The 22,351-nt window shown below is 49.3% G+C and overlaps 7 protein-coding genes across 7 annotated transcripts; 3 read left to right on the plus strand and 4 right to left on the minus strand.

Moving 5' to 3' along the window:
* Window positions 1–124: 124 nt before the first annotated feature.
* On the minus strand, window positions 125–1,276 carry LCP9604111_905 (uncharacterized protein; the record flags this gene model as incomplete). The annotated part of the gene is made up of 1 exon (XM_039072762.1): window positions 125–1,276. One exon carries the CDS (start codon window positions 1,274–1,276, stop codon window positions 125–127), a length of 1,152 nt encoding a protein of 383 aa, XP_038933453.1.
* A 1,794-nt stretch (window positions 1,277–3,070) lies between these two features.
* LCP9604111_906 (putative mitotic spindle checkpoint protein (Mad2B)) lies at window positions 3,071–3,895 on the minus strand (the record flags this gene model as incomplete). Its single annotated transcript, XM_039072773.1, has 1 exon — window positions 3,071–3,895. One exon carries the CDS (start codon window positions 3,893–3,895, stop codon window positions 3,071–3,073), a length of 825 nt encoding a protein of 274 aa, XP_038933454.1.
* A 3,295-nt stretch (window positions 3,896–7,190) lies between these two features.
* On the plus strand, window positions 7,191–10,431 carry LCP9604111_907 (uncharacterized protein; the record flags this gene model as incomplete). The annotated part of the gene is made up of 3 exons (XM_039072784.1): window positions 7,191–8,006; window positions 8,080–8,609; window positions 8,664–10,431. The coding sequence occupies 3 exons, from the start codon at window positions 7,191–7,193 to the stop codon at window positions 10,429–10,431; spliced, it is 3,114 nt and encodes a 1,037-aa protein (XP_038933455.1).
* Window positions 10,432–13,228: 2,797 nt separating this feature from the next.
* LCP9604111_908 (class I SAM-dependent methyltransferase) lies at window positions 13,229–14,474 on the plus strand (the record flags this gene model as incomplete). The annotated part of the gene is made up of 3 exons (XM_039072795.1): window positions 13,229–13,267; window positions 13,442–14,155; window positions 14,211–14,474. 3 exons carry the CDS (start codon window positions 13,229–13,231, stop codon window positions 14,472–14,474), a joined length of 1,017 nt encoding a protein of 338 aa, XP_038933456.1.
* Window positions 14,475–14,903: 429 nt separating this feature from the next.
* LCP9604111_909 (Zn(II)2Cys6 transcription factor domain-containing protein) lies at window positions 14,904–16,399 on the minus strand (the record flags this gene model as incomplete). Its single annotated transcript, XM_039072806.1, has 3 exons — window positions 14,904–15,658; window positions 15,711–16,242; window positions 16,331–16,399. The coding sequence occupies 3 exons, from the start codon at window positions 16,397–16,399 to the stop codon at window positions 14,904–14,906; spliced, it is 1,356 nt and encodes a 451-aa protein (XP_038933457.1).
* Window positions 16,400–17,378: 979 nt separating this feature from the next.
* Window positions 17,379–18,332, minus strand: LCP9604111_910 (phytanoyl-CoA dioxygenase family protein; the record flags this gene model as incomplete). Its single annotated transcript, XM_039072817.1, has 1 exon — window positions 17,379–18,332. One exon carries the CDS (start codon window positions 18,330–18,332, stop codon window positions 17,379–17,381), a length of 954 nt encoding a protein of 317 aa, XP_038933458.1.
* Window positions 18,333–18,831: 499 nt separating this feature from the next.
* On the plus strand, window positions 18,832–21,342 carry LCP9604111_911 (Het-C domain-containing protein; the record flags this gene model as incomplete). The annotated part of the gene is made up of 3 exons (XM_039072828.1): window positions 18,832–19,058; window positions 19,114–19,272; window positions 19,332–21,342. The coding sequence occupies 3 exons, from the start codon at window positions 18,832–18,834 to the stop codon at window positions 21,340–21,342; spliced, it is 2,397 nt and encodes a 798-aa protein (XP_038933459.1).
* Window positions 21,343–22,351: the final 1,009 nt, after the last annotated feature.

Below are 22,351 nucleotides of genomic sequence, written 5' to 3' on the forward strand. Positions count from 1 at the left end.
GCGCATCACGATCATATCTGCCGCCCAAACTCGCCCCGATCTCGGACTTCCAAAAAAGGAAATGGGAAGAATCACGAGCAAACGAAGAAACAAATCTCGAAATGATGCTCCAATGAATGAATAATTAGCACCAAGTGTACTTCTCATTCAACCACCACTCCACGTCCTTGCCCAATCCTTCCCCCTCGCCGGTCCAGCGTAAACTGGCGATGCTTTCCTTTTCGCGGTGCACGAGCTCAGCCTTCGGGTCCACCAAAGCCACAGCCTTCTGCAAGAGGGAAGTAGGGTTCCAGAATTCAACCTTGCTCATGTTCCACTCGTGCGCCTCTTGTTGTGCTCGCTGGAGGATAGCAGCCATAGCTTGGACAGTGGCCTGCTCCTCCGCCGGAGACGTGGGCTCATCATACAGCCACCGAAGAATATAGAGGACGTTATCCTCGGGCACCTCGCCGAAGTTCCGATTCCAAGCGCAATACACGCGGGCCTGGTCATCACCAGCGCCCTTGACTACAGGTGGAGAGCGTTTGGGAAACAAGTTCTCAGCATAAAACTCCTCTCGAGCCCAATGCCACAAATAGTGGTCAAAGTTAGGCAAAATGGCAATCTTAGCACCACTCGTCTTCTGCGACGCCAGACGCATCTGCTCGCACAGCTTGGCAAGCACAGTCTCACTGCACAAACATTTCTGAACATCCTCGGCAAATAGATTCCTTGTAACAGCCTTCTCCGGCTGACCTGCAGTAGCCGGTAAAGAAATATGGGAAGATGAGAACGGCCGCCACCCAAACTGAGCGTAAAAATTCTTCCCGATATCCGAGAAAAGCACCGTAAAGAGCGACTTCCGCCGTGGCTCTTTCTCCATCTCCCACGTCTCGAGTTTAGTGCTTAGCTCTTCTAGCATCCGCTTTGCGTACCCCTTCCCGCGGAAAGCAGGCCGGCAGTAGACACTCCCCACGCCGTGCGTGGAAACCTTCTCTGTCTGGCCGTCGTGTGCGAGCAGCGCTGTCTTCCGGTACGACTCGCACGAGCTGAGAATTGTGCGCTCGTCCTCGGGCTCGTTGCGATCCACTAGGATCCAGCAGGTTAGGCCGTCGCGCGTCAGCCGTTGTTGGAGGAGATGGTTCTCGCGTTCTATGTATGTTTCCACATCCAGTGGCCCTTTCCAGGCAACGCTGTTCAGCTTAATTGAGGCAATGCGTTCTGAGGCTGTGGCTGGAGCCAGGATCAGATCTGGGGAATCCCCTGTGGGGAGGGCGGGGATCTCTGCGGCAATCATGTTGAATTGAGCAGAGTTGAAGTATGAGTTATTGAAGCTAGGAATATGGTAGAGAAAGGACAACCCAAGGGCAAGTGCAAAAGAATATATAATAACGAGAAATCCGGGGTTAAAGTCAAAAGTTAAAGATGTTCCGAAGACAAAAAAAAACAAAACCCAGAAGTTTGGAAGATTCCCCGTGGACCGACGGGGGTCCGATGCCATAATATACTGGTCATTTCGAACTTCCACAAATAGTCACACGAACATAGTAGGTTCTTCCGATCTGGATCACTACAATTGGACCACATCCAATCCATGCCTCCTCTGCCCCCTCACCTTGCATTCCACATCATGATCCGGGCCGGATCTGCCTGCCCTATACGTACAAAGTAAAAAAAAGACGCACACCGTGTTTCTCTTTGTCACTGGCCCGAAGCAAAGCGATGGCAAGCGATGGAGGTTGCATTGCGTTAGCCCTTATAGGCCCTTGACGTAAGAGCCAGTCTTTTGCCTTTCGCGGAGGGTTTTGACGGGTCATGTGAGCCTTGGCAATTATGTCATTGTATTTATTTACTCGGACGCAACCTGTGGTGTTGAACTTCATTTTATATTGCAAGTTTGAGTTCTATATATCATATGCAATGAAGCTTTGAACTATGTGGCGGAACTGGACGTCACGCGATCATCTTTATACATGCGGAAAAAGATCCCGATTAGTGTCTCTCCTGACAGTGATCAGATAGTTAGTTGCAGTCCAATGCTTGCTCAGTCTCACCTTGGGACTGTAGCTCACTCCCTCTTGACTTTCATCACACAAGTCGATAATGGTTTCTCGGGAATAGACAAAGCACAAGAGAATAGCTCCCTACAGTTCGCTTTCAGCAGCGTCTATTTATCTAGGCTGGATGACTACGGAATATGGTTAGCACAGTTACATACAGCATACCTAGGTAGTCACCCGAAGGCCTACCAGCCTATTTTCATCGGCCAGATCCAGGAAATTAAACAGAAAAGCGGCAAAGATAGACGGAGCAGGTGGGATGTAAATCAAATGACACGAACCGAGAACCGAAATCAGATAAATATTTGCGACACAAAAGACAATATGGCATTATGGACGTTCGTTTTGAATGGAATAATTCTCACGGGTTCATCAGCATAAGAGCAAACACGGAAAATAACAAAAACCATAACATAACGAGACGACATTGGGAACTATTTCCTAGTATAGTTGAATTGGCTAGAGAAGAGAATCATGTAGTTGATTTCAACAAAGGAGACGAATGAGATACAACGGTAAAATGGGAGATGGTATGGGAAAAAAAGCCGGACCGCAGCAAAAAAAGATCAGAGAGTAGAAAAAACCCGGGTCCAGCAAGATGCAAAATGAAGTAGACGGAAAGCTATAAGAAAGCCAGTAGGAAATAGAAAAGGAAGGATGGAGAAGGAGCGTCATGAATGTGAGAATGGGAAGAGCATAGGAAGAAGAATGAGCTCTTGGGAATGAAGTATCAAAAAGGAAAGATATGAACCTGGTCTATGTAATAAATGCCATGTGACTCCCAAAAGGCGTCCGCTCCCCCGTTTTATATATTTGCGCCACTTGCGGACGGCAATTCCAGAGTTTCCTTCATCCATCATGTTTTTTCGATCGTTGGTCACGCTAAATCAAGAATGAGATAGAATTTGGGCGTGGACAAGGGGATAAAAAAAGAAAAAGGGGAAATAGGGGAAGAGAAAAGAATAGAAACAAATAGACATGAATGCCCCCCAAGGCCTGAAATAGGATCGGAGAATGTCGAGTCATGGTGGCTATTCCGAGTCCACCGGTTCGTTAAATTTCTGTCGTGCTTCTTCTACCCACAACTCCAACCGAAGCTCACCGGCTTCAACACGTCGTACAGGTACTGTTTTGGCACGGCCATTCGAGACCTTGGGGGGCGATTGCTGGGGATTGCCGTTCCGCTGTTTAGAGACGGAAAATGGCGCAGTGCACGATCTTAGGTGCACCTTGCCCGGTTCGGCCACAATCCAAGTTTGTTCTTCCTTGGTGGTCCCCGCAGGTGGTAAAGCATCTTCCCGCACTTCAATGCAGACAGTGAAACTGAACTCGTCATCGCGGGGAAGCGGAGTCAACCGGGCACAGGCTGACGCGAGTCTCGCTAGACATGCCCGGAATTGTGCCTCGAGGTCAACCGAGGTTGGTGCGGGCCCCCGGTCTGAGACAGGGGCACCCGAATTAGATGGATCTTCGGTTCGGTCTTCAAATGTAGTATTCACCTCTCCCGGAGGCGCACGCGGGAAGCCCGACAGATCAAAGGCGTATCGTTCGAGGGGCTGACTTGTGCGAAGAGATGAAATAATGATACTGACTGCGGTGATTGTGCCCTTGAGAATCTCCGTCCCGACTGCGATTGAAGCATCGTTGATGTAGTCACAGACTTTTGGGTGACGGGATTGTCGGACGGGATAGTTGTATGCCCGCACGGGGAGGAATGTTGCGCGCGGATAGACGGAGCGCAGAAATAGGATTTGATGGACGGAGACGGTGAGGAAATTGGTGAAGGAGGCCGCTAACGCTGATTGGTTTGTGGGCAGCGACTTGGTAGCAGGGACCGGAGCGGAGAAAGTGGTCATGGTGGTGGTGGTACTACTGCTCTCACTGGCAATCGGCATTGCCGTCGAACGCGCGGTGAGGGTGGTCTTGACGAGGTCTTGATGAATCTGAATGATGTTCCACCCTAAAGCTAATCATCGCTCTACCTTTCTAAGCCATCGGTCAATGTCAGGTTCAATAATTTCCAGGTGGTGTTTATGTTTTGGAATCGGTCAAAGTTTTTTGAGTTCCCCGATACTCCGGCCAGCACGGGTCAACCGTCACGATGATCCGCAGGATAAAATGGCTGATGAGATCAGGGGGAATAGAGCGACAGAATTGCAGTCACCCGGGGTGGCATGGAATAAGGTCTATGGGGGGAAAGAAAGATGGTTGGGTATATAGTGCGTTGGAGGGGGTTGTTTGTGTTGCAAAGGAAATCCGAAACGTACGCTTAGGTGAACAAAACAACAAGTAGACACAAGCCTCAAAGCATGAGGGATAGAAAAACAATATAAGTCCCAAGCGACGATCCCAAGTGGAAGAGCTTGATCACTCTTTTTTTAGATTTAAGAACCCTTGGGGAGGGGAATTCGGAGAGGGGTTTTAAGAAGCGAAAGGAGGGGAAGTTTTGAGAGACGGTAACCCTCGAGGGAATATTTAAGGGAAAAAGAAAAAGGAAGGCTGGACCTAAGTAGGAAAATAATGAGGAAATAAGAAGTTATAGGGATGAATCGATGGGATGTAGCTCTCTCTTGCTCATCGAGGGGAAAAGCAGAAGAAAGGCGGACAAGGCGAAGTCGGAAGGGTCACGGTTGATGTCACGTGGATTCGTCATGGGTTTACAGAATTCCATTTCAACCACGATTTACTTCGCTTTTTGCTCTATATTGTTTGGTTTTGTATATTAAAATCTTTCTCGTTTTTTGGTGCTTTTTTTGATATAGCTAACATCTTATATAGCAAGTTAGCATGGCAGATATGTGCTAAAATTGACGTGGAAAAAGTAGACACAGAAACAGAGAAAGAAAAATACAGTAGCATAGTGTGCAGTGTACAGTGTTCAGTATACAATTTTCAGCATTTATGCCTATATTTGTACAATATTCCACGGAGAAAACAAGAGCATACAAGATACAGTTTTTTTTTTTTGCCTCTCTTTTTCTTCCCCACTGTCCACTGTGAGGTGGATAGGTACTCTATAAGAGGGGCGATCGTCGGCGAAAGAAGGGCACCAAGAGAGACTATGGAAATACTAGTGTACGGAGCACCTAAATATATAAAAACCGTTTACCATGCAATCAGACTGAAGAATCAACGGAGCATAATTCAAATGCTTGGTTCCGGTACCTTACCTATCTATGGAAGATTACAGGGGATTTTATATAAACCTATATTACCTATAACATAGAATATGACTACGTTCGAGTATAGGTTACATGTTCACACTTCTTACATAGTCTACTTTGTACATCATACATCGATGTACTTTGTACATGCTATTAGGGAACTACCGGGGGTATCAGTGAGGTACCGGGTACATTGCACTGCGTCATACGCCTACCCACTGTCTCCAGTCGCCCGATGATCTTCTTACACTGACGGCAGTGGCGGTCATAAGACCAGGCACTTTCCCGGGGAAAATGTCATTTTTGCTTTGTCATTTGTGTGTTCTTGAAAAGCCATGCAGAGGTATCCTTCCTGTACGAGACTATCAATATCTTCCATCTGTTTCTACAATTTCCGTGTACCTCTAGCCTTTATGGAGCTTTTCAAGAGGGGTATATGTACATAAGTACGGTATACTAGACTCTCTAGGGCTACACTATATGACAGGTACTACAGGCATACCCACCCAGTCGCCCTTCATTCTATCTAGTCTGAATTCTACGGAGTATTCCCCGACCCGTGTAACCGTGTGACTTTCAAATCATAGTTTCTCCAAAATGACACCGAGTCAGTTTAGTGGAACCCCATGTTCTCCGAACGACCATGACCCAATAGAATCGACTAAAAAGATCAGAACTTGCACCTTAACGAAGCTGGAGCCGGTTCAGCCCGGACCAGTGACCCAGCTGCGTATGGCACAGGTCCTGAAATGGTAATCGGTAAACCACTACGGAGTATCGACCCTCAATGGTCCATGTCCACTTGATGTTTGATCGACCCCGGAGGAGGTCTGATCTCTGGAGGTTCCTGGCATCAGACCATTCCGGGGGACCGTGTGACCTATTTGGAGACGCTATTGGAGAGTATATGGAGCCTGTAGTCTAAATTAAACGTTGAAACCCCGAAGTTCTCTCACTGTCCAACGTGCCCTATAATGTCCGTTTAGCCCTCTGCTAGCAAGGTAGTAAGGGACAAAAATAGCTAGAATGAAGCTTTGGAGACTGCCCCTTGCCAATAAATCCCTGTCTTCCCACGCTCAATTCCATTTAACCTTGGTGCTTGACATAGTTATTTTTCTGGCTGCCAGTGCACACTGGAATGATATCCCGCTTCCCATTCGGCCATAGCTAATTTCGGAGGTTAGGCATTTGCTTGGGTTTATTTTTAGTCGGCAATGAAGGTGTCCACTGTGAATTAGCCCACCTATGTACCTATGTAGTTATGTTGTAGGCACATAATTAATAATGCAACCGAGAATCGGAGAGAACTACGGAGTAAGAAATGAACAGTTGTGTCTATTGAGCTATACCGAAGTTGGGCTTATCCCCATATCTTAGACACGCTTGATGTACTCCTACAGCTTGATCTCTTAGGACTTGAAACTTGAAGTAGTCTTATATTATGTAGGCTGGTGTGTATGGATGTAGAAACATGATGATCTACAAAAGAGTGATCGGCCGGGTATGCGGCCTCTGCCCTTGACAAAGCAAGTCTTTAATAATATCCTGATGTATTGGCTCAGGATGATAATGATCAGCAATAGTGCCACCAACAATGGGATCAATAGTACGGAGTAGATCACTCTACTATGTACACTATACGAAGGCAGTAAAATGTACTGTATAGCCAGGGACTCAAGGACACGGGTATAGTCATGTAAAGAATGGTACCCGTAGATGTCTTTAATAATTATCCAATTGGCAGGAGCTTCAATAACACACAGCAAATAAAGAAGAAGTGGAATATTAAAATCGGGGCGATATAGAGCCGACCGCCTTCAAATTGCCCCTCCTCCGCGTCTATTTATCTGCCGACGCAAAACATTGGATTCTCAATATTGCGTGACTGATACTCATTGGCTTCGAGGCCTTCATTCATCTCTCTTCTGAATCTTGCTTGACTGACCCGCGAACCCCAAATAGCCTCATTAATTATACTTCGTTCGCCATGGAGCAAGAACTCCTGTCGCTCCTGGCAGACACCCAGTCACCCAAGGCCGATACCAGGAGAGCGGCAGAGTCACAGCTGGAAAGCCTTTATGTCCATGATTCCTTCGCAATCTCACTCACAGCAATCGCTTCGCATGAGTCAGTTCCGGTCAACCTGCGCCAGTCTGCCCTCTCAGTATTACGTACCTTCATTGCCGCCGCTTGGTCTCCAATTCTCGATGAATTCAAAGGACAAATCCTCATCAACGATGCGAACAAATCCAGCGTTCGCCAGGCACTATTGGTCCTCGCGACAAATGATAACCCTCAGCGCAAGGTGAAAAACTCCGCAAGTTTCGCTGTCAGCAAGATCGCCAGTGCCGACTTCCCGGACGACTGGCCCGAGCTGCTCCCTTCACTGCTCAGTATCATCAATAACTCCGCCAGTACCGATGGCCAGATGCATGGTGCATTGAAGGTTCTCTTAGATCTTGTCGATACAGGGTTCAGTGAGGAGCAGTTTTTCAACGTCGCCCGTGATCTCGTTTCGTCCCTTTTTGCTGTAGCTACCGCTGAGTCCAGGCGGCCAATGCTGCGCGCTCTGGCTGTTGCAGTCTTCCGCTCCTGCTTCGATACATTGGAAATGGTGCTGGAACAACACAAGACGGCCATTAAGCAATTCATGGATGAGGTGCTCAGTGGATGGTCGCCGTTCTTCGACACGGCTTTGAAGGCACCCCTACCGCAGCCACCCAACGAGGAAGAGGAGCATAAACAAGGGGAGATTGCATCGCAGTGGAGGGGAATTGTTGGGTTAAAGTTGCAAGTCGTCAAGGTATGCGGTGCTTCTTCTTTGCTTCTTCTTGGTTTTGCCGGGCTTTCGCTGACATGGGGTTTTTTTTTCATAGACTCTTATGAAAATCCGCATGGTGTTCCCTGCTCTTTTGACTGCACAAAGCCCCATTTTCTTCTCAACAGTCTGGACAGAACTCACCAACGCGTTGCCGATCTACCAGAATTTCTACATTGAGGATAACAGACAGAGTCGTTTGGAGGATGCGGACGGACTTCCCCACTCACTCGATTTCCTCGTTTTGGAGGAGCTTGATATAATCCAGGCCCTTTTGAAGGCACCCCCAGTAAAGGCAGAGCTGCAGCAGCAACTTCAAAATGCCGGTGCGACTGCCAGCACGTCCAGCTGGCTTCCGGAGATTATGAAGCTCGCCAGTTCCTATGCACAGATTACAACAGAGGAGGAGGCTCTATGGGAGATTGATGTCAACCTTTTCCTTTCGGAGGAGACTTCTGTCACGGCCAACTACACCCCTCGAACTTGCAGCGGAGATCTAGCGATTAAGGCTGGTGAATGGCTGAAGGGTACAGCTGCCGAGGGTCTCCTGGGCTACATGAACACCGTCTTTGCTGATTCGTCTGTCTCGTGAGTATCACTCTGTATATCTGCTGTGAATTATATTGACCATGATGCAAATAGATGGAAATCACGGGAAGCTTCCCTGTATATTCTCAACTGTCTGCTTCGAGACTTCGGTGAAGTCGATCAAGAGATCTCACCTGAGCTGGCATCTCACTTCACTCAATTCGTGCAATATGCGACCCAACAAGAACAGGAGCTCTTGCGCGCTCGGGGCTACCTTGTGGCTGGCGCTTTGTCCAAGGTCGCCGGCAAGGCATTCCAACAGACCACATCATCCTATTTGGAGGCTACTTTGAAGGCGATCGCCGAAGACCCCGCCGAAGTGGTCCAAGTGGCCTGCATCCGGGTGTTACAAGATCTGATGCCCGCTCTGCCGAAGGGCTTGGCCCGCCCCTTCCAGCCTGCTGTGATTGCGGCCATTTCAGAATTCATATCTGCACACGACCTTCGTGAACAGACTGACTCCGATGATCTTAAGGTTACGTTGGCGGAAACTCTCCGGGACACTATTATGGCCGATTCTAGTGTGGTTCTATCATCTCCTGCCATCGACGTGTTGTTCAACATTGCTAGTAGCGGAGCCGAAAACTTCCAATTGACCTTGACCGTCACAGAGGCATTTGAAGATATTGTGGACCAAATTACCGATAGTGGCCCCGATTCTTACATGCGTCTTTGCGAGAAGGTGCTTCCCTCGTTGATGGGCGCGATTGATGTGGGCAATCTGACTGAAGAGAATGCTTTGACAAACTTCGCAGCCGATCTTCTTCGCGCTCTAGCCGAGCGGAGTCCTGAGCCCATGCCCGCTGGTTTCGTGGAGACGGTGATGCCCAAGTTGAATCGCCTGCTGCTGAACTCTGATGAGGCCGAATTAATCCGGCCCGCCACAGAGGCCGTACGGCACATGCTCTCTCACGACTTTGCGCAGTTCATTGCCTGGCGTGATCCTCAATCTGGAAAGGAAGCACTTGAAGTTGTTTTGGTCATCATTGACCGCCTGCTGGGCCCAGCCGTGGATGACAATGCAGCCACAGAGGTCGGCCAGCTAGCAGCAGAATTGGTTGAAAGGGCCGGCTCCGAGCGCCTCGGTCCTTACCTTCCGCAGCTCCTACAGGCCGTGGCACAGCGATTGGCGACAGCACAGCAAGCGCAATTCATCCAAAGTCTCATTCTCGTCTTCGCGCGACTCACTCTCATCAGCGCACACGAGGTAGTCGACTTCCTGGCCCAGGTCAACCTAGGCGGCCAGAGCGGACTCACCGTGGTGCTGAGCAAGTGGCTTGAGAACTCCGTCAACTTCGCCGGCTATGACGAGATTAAACAGAACATCTTCGCCCTGGCACGTCTATACGAGCTTGCCGACCCACGTGTGGCCGAAGTACCCGTCAAAGGCGACCTCATCATCCAGGATACCGGCCGAATCAAGACCCGCTCGCAGGCCCGCAAAAACCCAGACCAATTCACAACAGTGCCCGCACCACTGAAGATTATCAAAGTTCTGGTCGAAGAACTGGGTGCAGCATCCGGAAATAAGGAAATCGATGCTGCCGCTGCGGCCCTGGATGACGCCGACAGCGACGACGATGACGACGACTGGGAGGATCTCCCCAGCCAGGTCCTTGACCTCGGCATTGGAGCCACGAAACAGGGGCTGCTGAATTTCGGCGAGGGCGGCTCCGAGAGTGTTTTTGGTGTGCGTCGCCGAGACGATGAAACGCAGGGCTTCCTGGTGGATTTCTTCCGACAGGCCTCCACGCAGCCTGGTTTCCAAGAATTATATGCAGCGCTGACTCCGGATGAGCAAGCTAAGCTGCAGAGTCTGTGAGTGCAGCTGGCTGTGGTTGCGAGTCCCCTTCCCCGAGCCCCGGGTTATTAATGGTTTGATGCATGGATGCCCATAAAACATACAAGGACTTGTATCTGTCGCTTGTACAGAGTAAACATACCTTTTTCATTTATTTTAGTTGCTTGCTACTTGCTCCGTACCGTAGAATGAGCATTAGCAGATCCTTGTGGTATGGATCCTGGTAGTTTCCGGTCTAGGCCGAACTGGAGCGATCCACAAATGCCAGTTCTTTGTTTGCACCCCTGTACTCCGGACTCCTTAGTCCGTACACCGTATGCCCATCTGCAACATTGTGTTTTGTTGATTAACTTCAGGCTAGAGGCCTAGCCATTTGAAGTCTATGACAAGAGATAATGATAGGTAATTTGGAGTGGTATAATTTCATAGTTATATGGCTAGTTAGTCTCCTTCTATAACCCGAAGCAAAAAGTACATAAGTATAGAAAATTGAAGCGACGAGTCAGGACATCCCTGTCTCTGCATATGCCATTCCTTCCAGTCGGAACCACTCAGGGATTATCCGTCCCGTGTGGGGATGTACCAGACAGCCGGGTCCAAGAGGTCCAAGATCAGGGGTGATCCTTGCTTTGAGTTTGGCCTTTCCTTTTTGCCTTTTTCTTTTTGCTTCTTCTGGCGAATATTCCTTTCATCTGTCCCAGGGTTCCCAGCTGAGTTGGGCACTCATACTCTTACAACACCTCTCGGCTTCCTCTTCTGAGTTAGTGCTTACCTTTTACCGCTTCGATGTCAAACGGAGCACGCCATTACCTGTAGGGATCCACCTGGGCAGCAGGGTCTCGGAGTTAAATTTAGCCATACTACTCCGTACTCCGTAAGTAGCTACAACATACAAAGAAAGGAAGGGAAACCAAAAATAGATGATGAATATCCAACATCTCCGGATAAATCATTTCATATCCATCATCAAAATTGCAACAATCAAGGATCTCTTCAAAGAATCTACTGTTATAAGGCGATAAAGAGAGGGTTTCAAGATTTCGATATCGAATTCCCGGGATACTCTATACATTCACATATATAACGCCCAATCCACTGTGATTGTTTTCTGTTAATAATTGAAGAGAAATGAACTTCACTAACTACTATGGGAATCGTCGGCTGCTTATGCGGCCTTCTCAAGTCTTCTTAGGTAGTATTTTTAAATGTCGTTTTTGACCTTCTCGATTTTACAGCTAGATGGCTGAGAAAGGTCGAAAAAATTGTCTGTTTCTATGTACAACCCACTTTGTCTCACAATGTTTTCAATGAGAATTGACTTTACGCTACTGCTCGCGGTGACTGGCTCTTCTGACTACCAATCTGGCCAAACTCAGCAGCGGTCCTCGGCCTGAATTAGTTTACGGGTTTATTACTCCGATCTAGCTTTCACTCTACGAAGACTCCATTGCTCTTTCCTTCAAGCTGAGGTTAAGAAGGCGAAGACGATACCCCAAAAAAGACATGCCCAGGTCGCATAAGCGATCGACTACTCTTCCTCGCCTTTATAGTTTCCCGGATTTAGGAATGCATATCACCGCCTAATTCTTGAATGCTCAACCTATCAAGCCATAATGAGACTCACTACTAGTAGCCAAAACAAAGTAGATTCATACCTGAATAAATACGTATCATTAGCAAGTGTCGGGAAAATGTTGAACATTGATTTTCTTCTAGAGCATGGTCCAAACGGGCTTATTGCTGACGATTCTATACCAAGGGCCGAGATTTTCGGTGTTACTGTCGCTTTCAATATTGAAAGCTAATTCAAGAGCCTAGTCAAACTTGGTTACAGCAATATCTGACAACTGGATCCTGTTTGGAGCCCGATGCACTAATCTAGTCTGGTGAGAACACTCAATGTAGAACTTAGATTTGCATACTCGGTATCTTGCTGTCCAGGGAGAACGATGGCTAATTTTACATTCCCAAGATAGGCAGTGATGAGTACCTCCCGTGGGGCTATACATGATGTGGCTTATATCCGGAGGCCTGTGATTTGAGGATCGGGAGCAAAGATATGATCAGTACTAGTCAGAACTGAGGTGTTCGATCGATCGGGACAGATGATGATCCTAGGAACGATACCTGATCTCTGCAGGGGACCTTTCTCCGCTTTCACACATCTGGCAGAACCTGATTTCCCTAGTCCCTGTAGCGATCATCTTGTCAACATATGACGTCTCACGCAGGGCATAAACTTTTTGGTACTAAGTAAGAATGCCACATTGAGAACTCAATGCCTGGAAACTCTTGGTCATGGCCTGTTATCACATATTAGAGAATTGTCTAGCTGATCACAGTACTAGTATGTTGGGTTATCGTGGGCCGCTATGAGACTGTCTTGGAAGGAAGACCCAGCACAGTGGGCCAGCAGTACCCTAATCCTGGTTAACCAGGGTTGAGATCCCGAGAATTGTAACCCTGGAAGTTGGAACCTTGGAAATGTTAAAAAATCGAAAATCGAAAATCTAAATTTCGGGTCAGACCGATTTGGAATGGGCGACTTTCCCGTACCAGGCTGTCGGATTTCCCACCTGCGGGGTCAACAAAAGCAAAGGTACGGAACCGGCCAGGTGGTAGAAAAAAACACAGTGGCTACGCTAGGGTTCTCCCCGGTATCCTCTCTCTCGGGTTCCTTTTCTTGGTTAGAATTGATAGCTTCATTTCACTTCCCCCCCCTCCTCCACTTTCTCTCTTCATAGCCAAAAAAAATAACTTCCCTCTCTCTTTCCTACCTTTCCTCCTAATCCCTCTCCCTCCTCCTTTCTGTCTCGCCATGTCACAACCCAATCTCAACGAACGCATCCAAGTCGACGTAAGTAGATCATTCCCTCTCATTTGTTCAATCTCATTCCTACCCCATATCCCTATACCTTCCAGAACCCCAAAAAAGGTCACCCTTGGGCCCCTTTACTAAGCTCACAACCCCGATTCCCAAACTTCCTACAATCTCCAATAACACCCCCAACCGCCACTAACAACCCCCCAGACAAGCGATGATGACTCTCTCTTCGACATCGAATCCCTCTCAGGCTCAAACCTTTCATTGGCATCCTCCGTCCGAGACTACAGCTACGAAAATGGCCGCCGCTACCACGCCTACCGCAACGGCCAATACCCCTTCCCAAACGACGAAGAAGAACAAGACCGCCTAGCATTAACGCACCACCTCTTCAAACTGCTCACAGGCGGCAATCTGCACCGCGCACCAATACAAGACTCCGACCCGCGCCGCATTCTAGACATCGGCACTGGGCCCGGCGAATGGGCCCTGGAAATGGCCGAAGACTACCCGCGGGCGGACATCATCGGCACCGATCTCAGCCCCATCCAGCCGAACTGGGTGCCGCCCAATTGCCGCTTCTATATCGACGACGCGGAGAGTGATTGGACTTTCTCGCCCGGTGAGGCGTTCGACTATATCCATGCAAGAACTATGGCGGGCGGGATTGAGGATTGGCCGAGGCTGCTCAAGCAGGCTTACCAGCATCTTAAGCCGGGCGGCTGGTTTGAAGCGCAGGAGTTCGAGCATTGTGTGCGCTCCGATGATGGGACCCATGAGCGCGCTATTGCTATTAATAGCTGGGCGGAATTGTTGACCCAGGCTAGTAAGAAGTTTGGGAAGCCGATGGATGTTGCATCGAGCATTTCGGAGTGGATGACTGAGGAGGGGTTTGCAAATGTTACTGATGATATTTATAAGGTATGGTCCCCTTTTTTTCCCCCGGGTGTTGTTTCGCATACTGACTTGCTTTCAGAGTCCTGTCGGTGGCTGGGCCAAGAATCGCCGCTACAAAGAGATCGGTCGCATCGGCAAGGTGTCTATTATGGAGACCATTGAGCCGTACTCACTGGCTCTCTTTACCCGTGTCCTGGGTCTCTCGTACCAGGATGCACAGGAGCATATGGAAAAGGCGCGCGCGGAGTTGATGAGCGGTTCGCACCACCTCTATGTGCGCTTCCACTTTGTCTACGGCCAGCGGCCTTTCGACGATGAACCCACTCATCCCGAGGCTCCCTGAGGCTTGGGGCTGTGGCAACAATGATTATCAATGAGACACTACGACCTAAAGTTAGGATTGAGAATACTTCTATCCCTATCGACCTCTCGATCTCTGGCAACATGCTTGATGACTATATTTCTGCCCACTAATGTACGAAGGTTCTATGTACTATATTGTTTGTTCCACTTATGTTCATATTCATGTGGACATGGATATCGTGAAGCATCCGGGAGTTGATGTGGTGCGGTGATTATGTCCCAGACGGTCCCACCATGACTTCACTTGCCCGGTATCGGCCAGCGACCCGGGCTATATGACCGACATATCAAAGTGGGGGTTTCAAATACTCAGCTCCGAACTTGACCCGGGCCACTTGATTTCAAGGCATTCGGAATATGCACACACAACTGACCTAGGCCTGCGACCGGGCTCGGGTTGAGGGTGCGCTTACGCCGCCGCAAGCCGCCCAGTCCCGATCCCGAGAACCTGACACACACCCGAGACAGCTTCCTCCGGTGAAGGGCTTGTCCGCAAGACCTGAATCACCTGAGGTAAACGTTGCTCGTCACAGCTGCCAATTGTTTCCAGCAGGATCTCTAGCAGTTCCTGTTTCCCCTCGCCCTTCCATGAGCTTGGCATCGAGTTCATGATGGTTGTTGGTGAAGGACGGTCCTGGGAATCAGGGCCGGCATGGCTTAAGGTATCGTCTGCCAAGTGTGTCGGTGCGGGTGGGGAGAAGGGCGCAGCTGCATAGGTGTTGATGTTTGTGTTGGCAGTGATGTTGGTGAAGGGGATAGTAGAATAATGAGACGGGGTTTGGTATATATGCGTTTGCGGGAATTGGTTCGGACTCGGATTCGGATTCCCGTATGCATCTTGCCCCCAATGATGAAACGCATGAGGCCTGTCATATTCATTTCGTATTGAGTATTCTTCCCCGTAATGTGGTACTGTTGATGTGAGTATGGGTGCGGGATATCCAGTGTGTTGTAAGTATGGTAGTGCTTCTCCGTCAAGCATGTAATTATCGCTATTGACTCCATATATCGACGGGTAGTGCATCCCTAACATTGCATCCTGCGCGTGTAACGCGTGCACTGGGAGACCCTGCATCGGTACTGAGACGGTTCCGGTCATGGCCCCCGGAGGGTAGGTCACGCCTCCTGTATAACAATCGAACATTGTCGTATCTTCTACAGTATCTGCCTAGAGTTAGCATAGGCGCCAAAAAGAAGTGAAACAAGCAAAACATACTTCTACAAGCAAGGGGTTGAACTGTAGGCCCATCTAGCTCCGCAATTTGCGGCGGATACCCCGTCGCGATAGGATAAGCCGAAGTAGAAGTCGACCGCGACGAAGCGGATGTCGACCTAGTCCCATTCTCACTCCCCGTACTATCAGGACTCGTCACAGTCATGGAGTTCGTGATGATCGATGACGCTGGCGATGACCCGCGCCAGCTACCTTCACCAGTATCCGGGGTACCTCCAGCCGAAGCAGAACCAGCGCCATTGCCATGGCCATGGCCATGACCATGGTTGTCGTAGTTGTGCGCAGGCGCATGAGGCCCAGCCCCTTGGCCCGGGCGCTCGTGCTGGCTCTGGGTATCACCCGGCTCTCGTGAACCCCGGTTCAGGCGCTCCCGCAGCTGTGAAACTTCGCGTCGTAGTTGGTTTATTATCTCAGATTGGCTGATATGGGCCCGATCTTCAGCCGTTGTTAGGTAGGTACATTCTGCTTCGAGACCGCGGATTATGCAGGCGTGGCATGGGACGGAGCGGTCGCACTGGTGATAAGAGAAAGTGGTTAGTGGCTTGGGAATTAATTAAGAATCCATGGGTGTGAGTAGAGATAGGAACAGAGGATCCGGGTACCTTCACTTTGCGCTCGCGACATCTGAGGCACGACTGCTGCGGGCGTATCTTTGTCTTGGAGTCGGGCATTGCGGCAATGCCACTCTACGGTATTGCAACTCCGTGCGGTGAAGATCAATCCCTCAGAGATTCGGAGAATTTGTTGAAGTTGGGTTCCACTCAAAGGGTCCCAGTTCTCCATGCAGGGTCAGTCAGCTGTTGCCCCGTATTCCAGGGAAATGTGATGGATCGTATTTCAGATCCATATTTTTCTCTCTATGTTTTCCTCTGCACTCTGATTGGGTGCAGTTCGCAATCGCAATTTTCTTCTGAAGGTAATCAAGAGATCGGTACCTTCGAGGAGCTCTTTTGTTGTATGCAGAGCTATGCTACTTCATCTGCAATGATCGAAGTCGATATATGCTACTTTATTGAATATGTTCTATGTTGATGTTACCGTCGCAACGCTTATCACGTCCCCCGCGATTGTCGTAGATCGCAGTTCATGGAAATACGACGTCGGTGTGGGGAATCCTTGAAAGGGACCTCGGGACCTCGGGGGCTAGTGAGTTAGTGAAGGAAGTGAGGCAATGAGACAGTGAGCTAGTGAGCTACTGAGCTACTGAAGGAAGTGGACCACGTGCGCGAAGGGAGTATAGGGAGTATGTGCTACATACCATCAAACCATAGTCATTACATCCTTTCCCGTTTCGCCTATACTTCCCTATTGCGAAGATAACATGAAGCCCTTCCCGCCCATAAGCTGGCTAACCCGGAGCATGGCCTCCTGCTGTTCCCACTGCTACCAGTGCAAGCCTCGATAGAGAACCCAGTCTTCGCCCGAGCACCCAGATGGGGTCCAACAATTGGGTGTTTCGAGTGCAATCTGAATGAGACGCTTGTCAGCGAAACAGCACAAGCAATACTGAGCCGCGGCCTCCTCCGATAAAAAGTATCATCATTCATACATTCCGCTCTGTACATTCTGCCCTATACACAAGATAACCAAATCCATCGTTAAATACATACAAACAACAATTTCAAACTTTCGAAAGAAACCTTGAAATGTCTACCCCTGCAAAGAAAATCCAACCCCCTCCCCAGTCCCCATCTCAACAAGATTAGCCCTCATCTTCTCAGGCCTCTCCCCAAGTCCAAAAGCAGCATCATCACGACGAACCCAAGCCCCAACCCCATGCTGCAGTACCGCAGTAGCCCTAACCTTCTTCTTCTCCTCGGCATCATCACCCCCATACTCACTGTCAGAAGCCTTCAATCCAAGACTTCCATGCAAAGTCAGCCTGGTCTCAACCCCACCCTCACTCTTTCCCCGATAAATTCCACGATGCAAGATATTACTATTATAAAACACTGCATCTCCAGGCTGCAATTGAACAACCAATTGATCCGGCAACTCAGCCGCATAAGGATCCGCATCACGCTCGACCTGCGTGCGTGCGCGTGCATGCGTCCCCGGCACAACAATCAGCGATGCATCGGGGCACAGCGCCAAGTTGTACTGGCAATGCGACTGACGGCCGCCAGGCGCCTTAGCCGCAAGCTGGGCAAGTTCTTCCTCGGCGGTGGCGTGTTCGGAGATATCGTCGCGGTGCCAGCGGAGCTCGAAGTCTTTAGTTTCGGGCGCCACGAGCAGATTGAACAGTTCCATGACGAGGGGCTCGGTCTCGCTGCTGGCGGCGTTTTCAACCCCCATGAGCTCCTCCGCGACGGCGAGAATCGTGGGAGAGAAATAGCATCGTGCGAAGCTGTCCCGTCCTGGCATTTCGGGGTGCATTAGGTGCTGCACGCCCCAGATTCCGCCCTCCGAGGCGGGCGGTACGGTTGTCGGCCAGGGTGGGAATTGTTTTGGGACGGTGCGGAAGTGCGGCCAGCCTCCACTGCGAGTCATGGTTGTGGCTTTTGTGGCAATTTCGTGGTAGTGCGCTACCTCGGCTGGAGTCAGGAGATTGCGGACTACCACGAAGCCATCGCGTTTGAGGGCGTCTAGATTTGGGGTGGACATGGTAGGAACGTTGAAAGAGGAATGATTTCTGGAATTCGCAAAATATCTGGAGATCTTGAAATCAATATATATCTGCGGGGGTGGATATACACAATACGACGCAACAGTGTCGCATCTACTTTTCTGGGGACTCGATGCTACCGTGGATCTCCAGATGTGACCTTTCCCAAGGTTATCGTTATCGATGTATATGTTTTTATCTGCTGTGTGTACATATGTAGTATTTGATTCTAATAAATAAACAAACAACTTAACAGCATAACAACACAACACCATAACAAACTCATACATTGTCTTGTTCCTAGACGTCATGAGGATCAACGCCAAGAATAGCCAAGAGCCAGAGGGCTGAGTCCTCCCACAGTGTGATGTCGCATTTGATCTTTTTCTCTTGGATTCCTTTGTTCATACCTCTCTAGCTTCTGCTTTTTTGCGATATTCCATATTATCTCCTTGAATTCCAAGAAAAATCAACCTTGGTGCAAATATCACCCCCGCCATGCCCCTCCTTCACGTGGGCTCCGCCCTGCTAGTATTGCTCCTGATACTCCCGCAAGTACATGCCTTCGGAGCTGGAAATATCGCCTCTATCTCTGCTGTAGAAGGCAAGAACTGGCGCCATGGTGATATCGAAGATGTCCTCAAGACGCTGGCTTTCATCTCCGGTCACAAATGGACCTCGACCATGATCAAGCGCGTGTATTTTGGTAACTGGTTGCGCGATTAGTGAGTTATCAAAGAATCCAGTAAAGATCCAATATATTCCTAACTGCTTCTGTAGCTCGCAGGCAATGGACGTTGGAACTCTTAAAAACCTGCAAGCCGATACAATCCGTGTTTTGGTGTGGGTCCTCTCGTTCCTGAGCTTCGGTTATGCCACGGCTGAATTTGAGGTGACTGCGGAGCGATTGGGTGTTTACCGTCCCGAGGAACACATCGAGTAAGTCCAGCTTGAGGTATATTGTTGGTGATTTGTACTGATTGTCTTCTTCTGCATAGTAACCCCAAGGACTATGCCGATAACGAAGACGCACGTCAATATGACAAGCGGTTGCGCCCACCCGTTCGTGCTATTGAGCTCGAAATCGACCCGAACACCGGTATGAAGAACTACATCGCCAATGAGCGAGGCGACTGGGCCACCAGCGCGGCCTTTATCAAGTTCAGTCTTAGCCGCAGTATCCACTATGGACGGACATACACCAATGGCGGACATAAGAAGGGCAACGAGGAGGACCTGTGCGAAGCACTCCGGTGTCTAGGTCAGGGACTGCACACGTTGGAGGATTTCGCTGCACACACCAACTACGTTGAGCTGGCCTTGCGCGAGATGGGTTTCAACAACGTGTTTCCCCATACGGGTACTGCCACTCAGATCAACCTTCAAGGGCATCACGTTTTCCCGCTTGTGACGGGAACCTTTGGTATGGTCGATTTCTTCCATTCCGTGATGGGAGAAGCAAATGATCATTTTACTCAATCTGAGGTCAACGAGATGGATATTGCGCTCGGTGATGCCGCAGCAAATGCGCAGTCGAACAATTCCCTCAATGCTTTGACTGGGCTCTTGGGCAAAATCCCCGGTACCAAGGATCTTGTCAGTGAGGCAGAGAGTCTCAAGAGGTCGTCAGAAGCACAAGAAATGGCCAACCGGAGCCGTAGTGCTACAACCGGCTATGCACAGTCTTCCAATAGTCACGAGCGATCCCGTGCGGGCCCAACGGGCGATAGTTCGAAGCCTAGTTCTGGGCTCAACGCCATGCCTGATTTCAACCCCCAGGAGACAGTAGCCAAGATCTATCCCATTCTGGCATTCCGAGATAAGGTGATGCGGAGCTTGAACGCAATCATTGAAAAGATCCCAGGCTTGGAGTCACTCGTTGAGAAGATCTCCGAGACTCTGACCGTTGTCGTCATGTCGCTCCTAGCGCCTTTCATTCGACCTTTGATCAAAGCTGCTTCCAATTCCATTCAAACAGGATCAGCAGGCGTCATTGATGCCTCTGGCAAGCACCAGTACGAACCTTGGACCGATCCTCACTGCACCGACCCCACCCACTCCTTGCTCTCCAAGGACCACTTTGCCAACATTCTGAACGAGCCCGCCGGACGAGTCGCCTCTTCAATCGTGGAGTACGTCGCGCCTCGCGTTCTGTATGCTTGGCAACACACCGATGTCCCCGAGAGTGAAGTCCTCAATGATTGCATGCAAGTCTTCCACCACCCAGCGTTGCGCAACATGCACATTGATGCCCATCGTGTAATGTTCGAGACCGTCGAGAAATGGGTTCACAGCCGCTCAGACCGCGGCGCTTCCCTTAACTCCGTCCTCAGCTCCGAGGGCGTGAGATCCGGCCGTAATACTGGTGGAGTCAGCCACACTCACAGCGATGGTCATAGCGCATTTGCGGCATTGGGTGGTGCCTCGCACGGCCAAAGCCAGAGTCACAACCAGAGCGGTAACAATGGCGGAAATTCATCTGGTGGATTCTCCTCATTCTTCCCCCAACAAAACCAGCAACAATCAAACAGCAGCTCCTCCGGCATGCCCTGGGACAAACTCTCCAGCATCCCCGGCTTGTCTGGCCTGAGCAAATTCGAAAGTAAAATCTCCAACTTCCTCCCTGGCGGCTTGTCACGCGATGCAAACGACCAAGGAACCCAACAGAGCCAAAACTCATACCAGGGCTACCAGGTAGGTGGTGGGCACGAAGCCATGCAACCTTCTCCACAGCAGTACGAAAACTACCACCAGCCTCAGCATGTACCTCAACATAGTCAAGGCTACCAGCATAATCAACATCAGGAACAGCATTATGGTGGCTCGCAGAATCATCCGTCCTATGTACAGCAGGATGGCCACTTGGGCCACCCGCAGTCGCACGATTCTCACAATGCCCCGCCATATGGTTCGCATCCGGGTTCGCATCCGGGTCCACATGGTGGGTTTGGGCAGGGCCAGGGACATGGACATGGGCATGGTCATGGTCATGGTCATCCGGGTTACTGAGGATTAGATGATAAGACGAAGATAAATGATTGCGTGAATATGTCGAGATCAAGTGCAGATGAATTGAAATGATTGTGATTGTATTTCATCGGGTGGTTGTTTGTGCCGATTTATGAGGTAGTGGAGTTTGGAAACACGATAAAGGTGAAGGATTTAGGGAACTTGGAAGTTGTACTTTCTTTTATAAAGCATATGAAACGGACATTGAGTCACCTGGGCTTTCTTTGGATTTACATGAGCTGTTGTGATTCCGCGCGGTATCGCTTAGTCTTAGGAGTCCAACACATGCGGTTTACCTACGTATGGGTTCATATCAATAGCTCAATAGCTCTGTTTACTTGGTTTCTTGCCTCTATTTCATAAAGGCTTGGCTTGTTTCAATGAAATATACAGGATGCAGATGACCACAAATACTTTCAAAGGCTCAGCTGTGAGTTGTACTGTAAGTTATTGTTCTTATAGGAGGTGAGCAAAGGGGGCTGTTGGTTCCTAAAGTATGCATTTGATATGGAAATAGATGCTGTTAGCAACGTAAGATTGATACAAGATAGACTCCCTTATGATTCGCAGTGTTTGAGTATTACAAGTCCCTTTTCGGCTCTCTGGTATATTTATATTGGCTGTCTTGTGAATTTTGGCTCTTCTATAGCTATATCCCTTGTCAGATGCGTTTGTCACTTTCTCTACTTGGCTAGGTATTCATCATTCAGAAAAGGTCTTTACATTTGCCGCAAGGCTTTGTTAGGTATTCTGGGCCTTGTCCAACAAAGGGCAGAGCCAACTAACCCTTTAACAATAACAATGAGAATAGCATGCATTATACGACTTAACATAAAGAAACCTTTCAATTCCTTTGACTTATTCTTATCTCTCGGGTCTACACCTGGACTCTCCGGGGCTATATAAGCCCTTCTCTCCTCGCGTCAACAACCGGAATTTGCCAACATTGTCCTATTCTACACTTCCGAGGTCGGATATTCAATCCAATACCAAATAAAACCCAACTGTG

Source organism: Penicillium roqueforti (genome assembly GCF_015533775.1).
Source record: "Penicillium roqueforti strain LCP96 04111 chromosome Unknown scaffold_01, whole genome shotgun sequence".
Classification (NCBI taxonomy): Eukaryota; Fungi; Ascomycota; class Eurotiomycetes; order Eurotiales; family Aspergillaceae; genus Penicillium; species Penicillium roqueforti.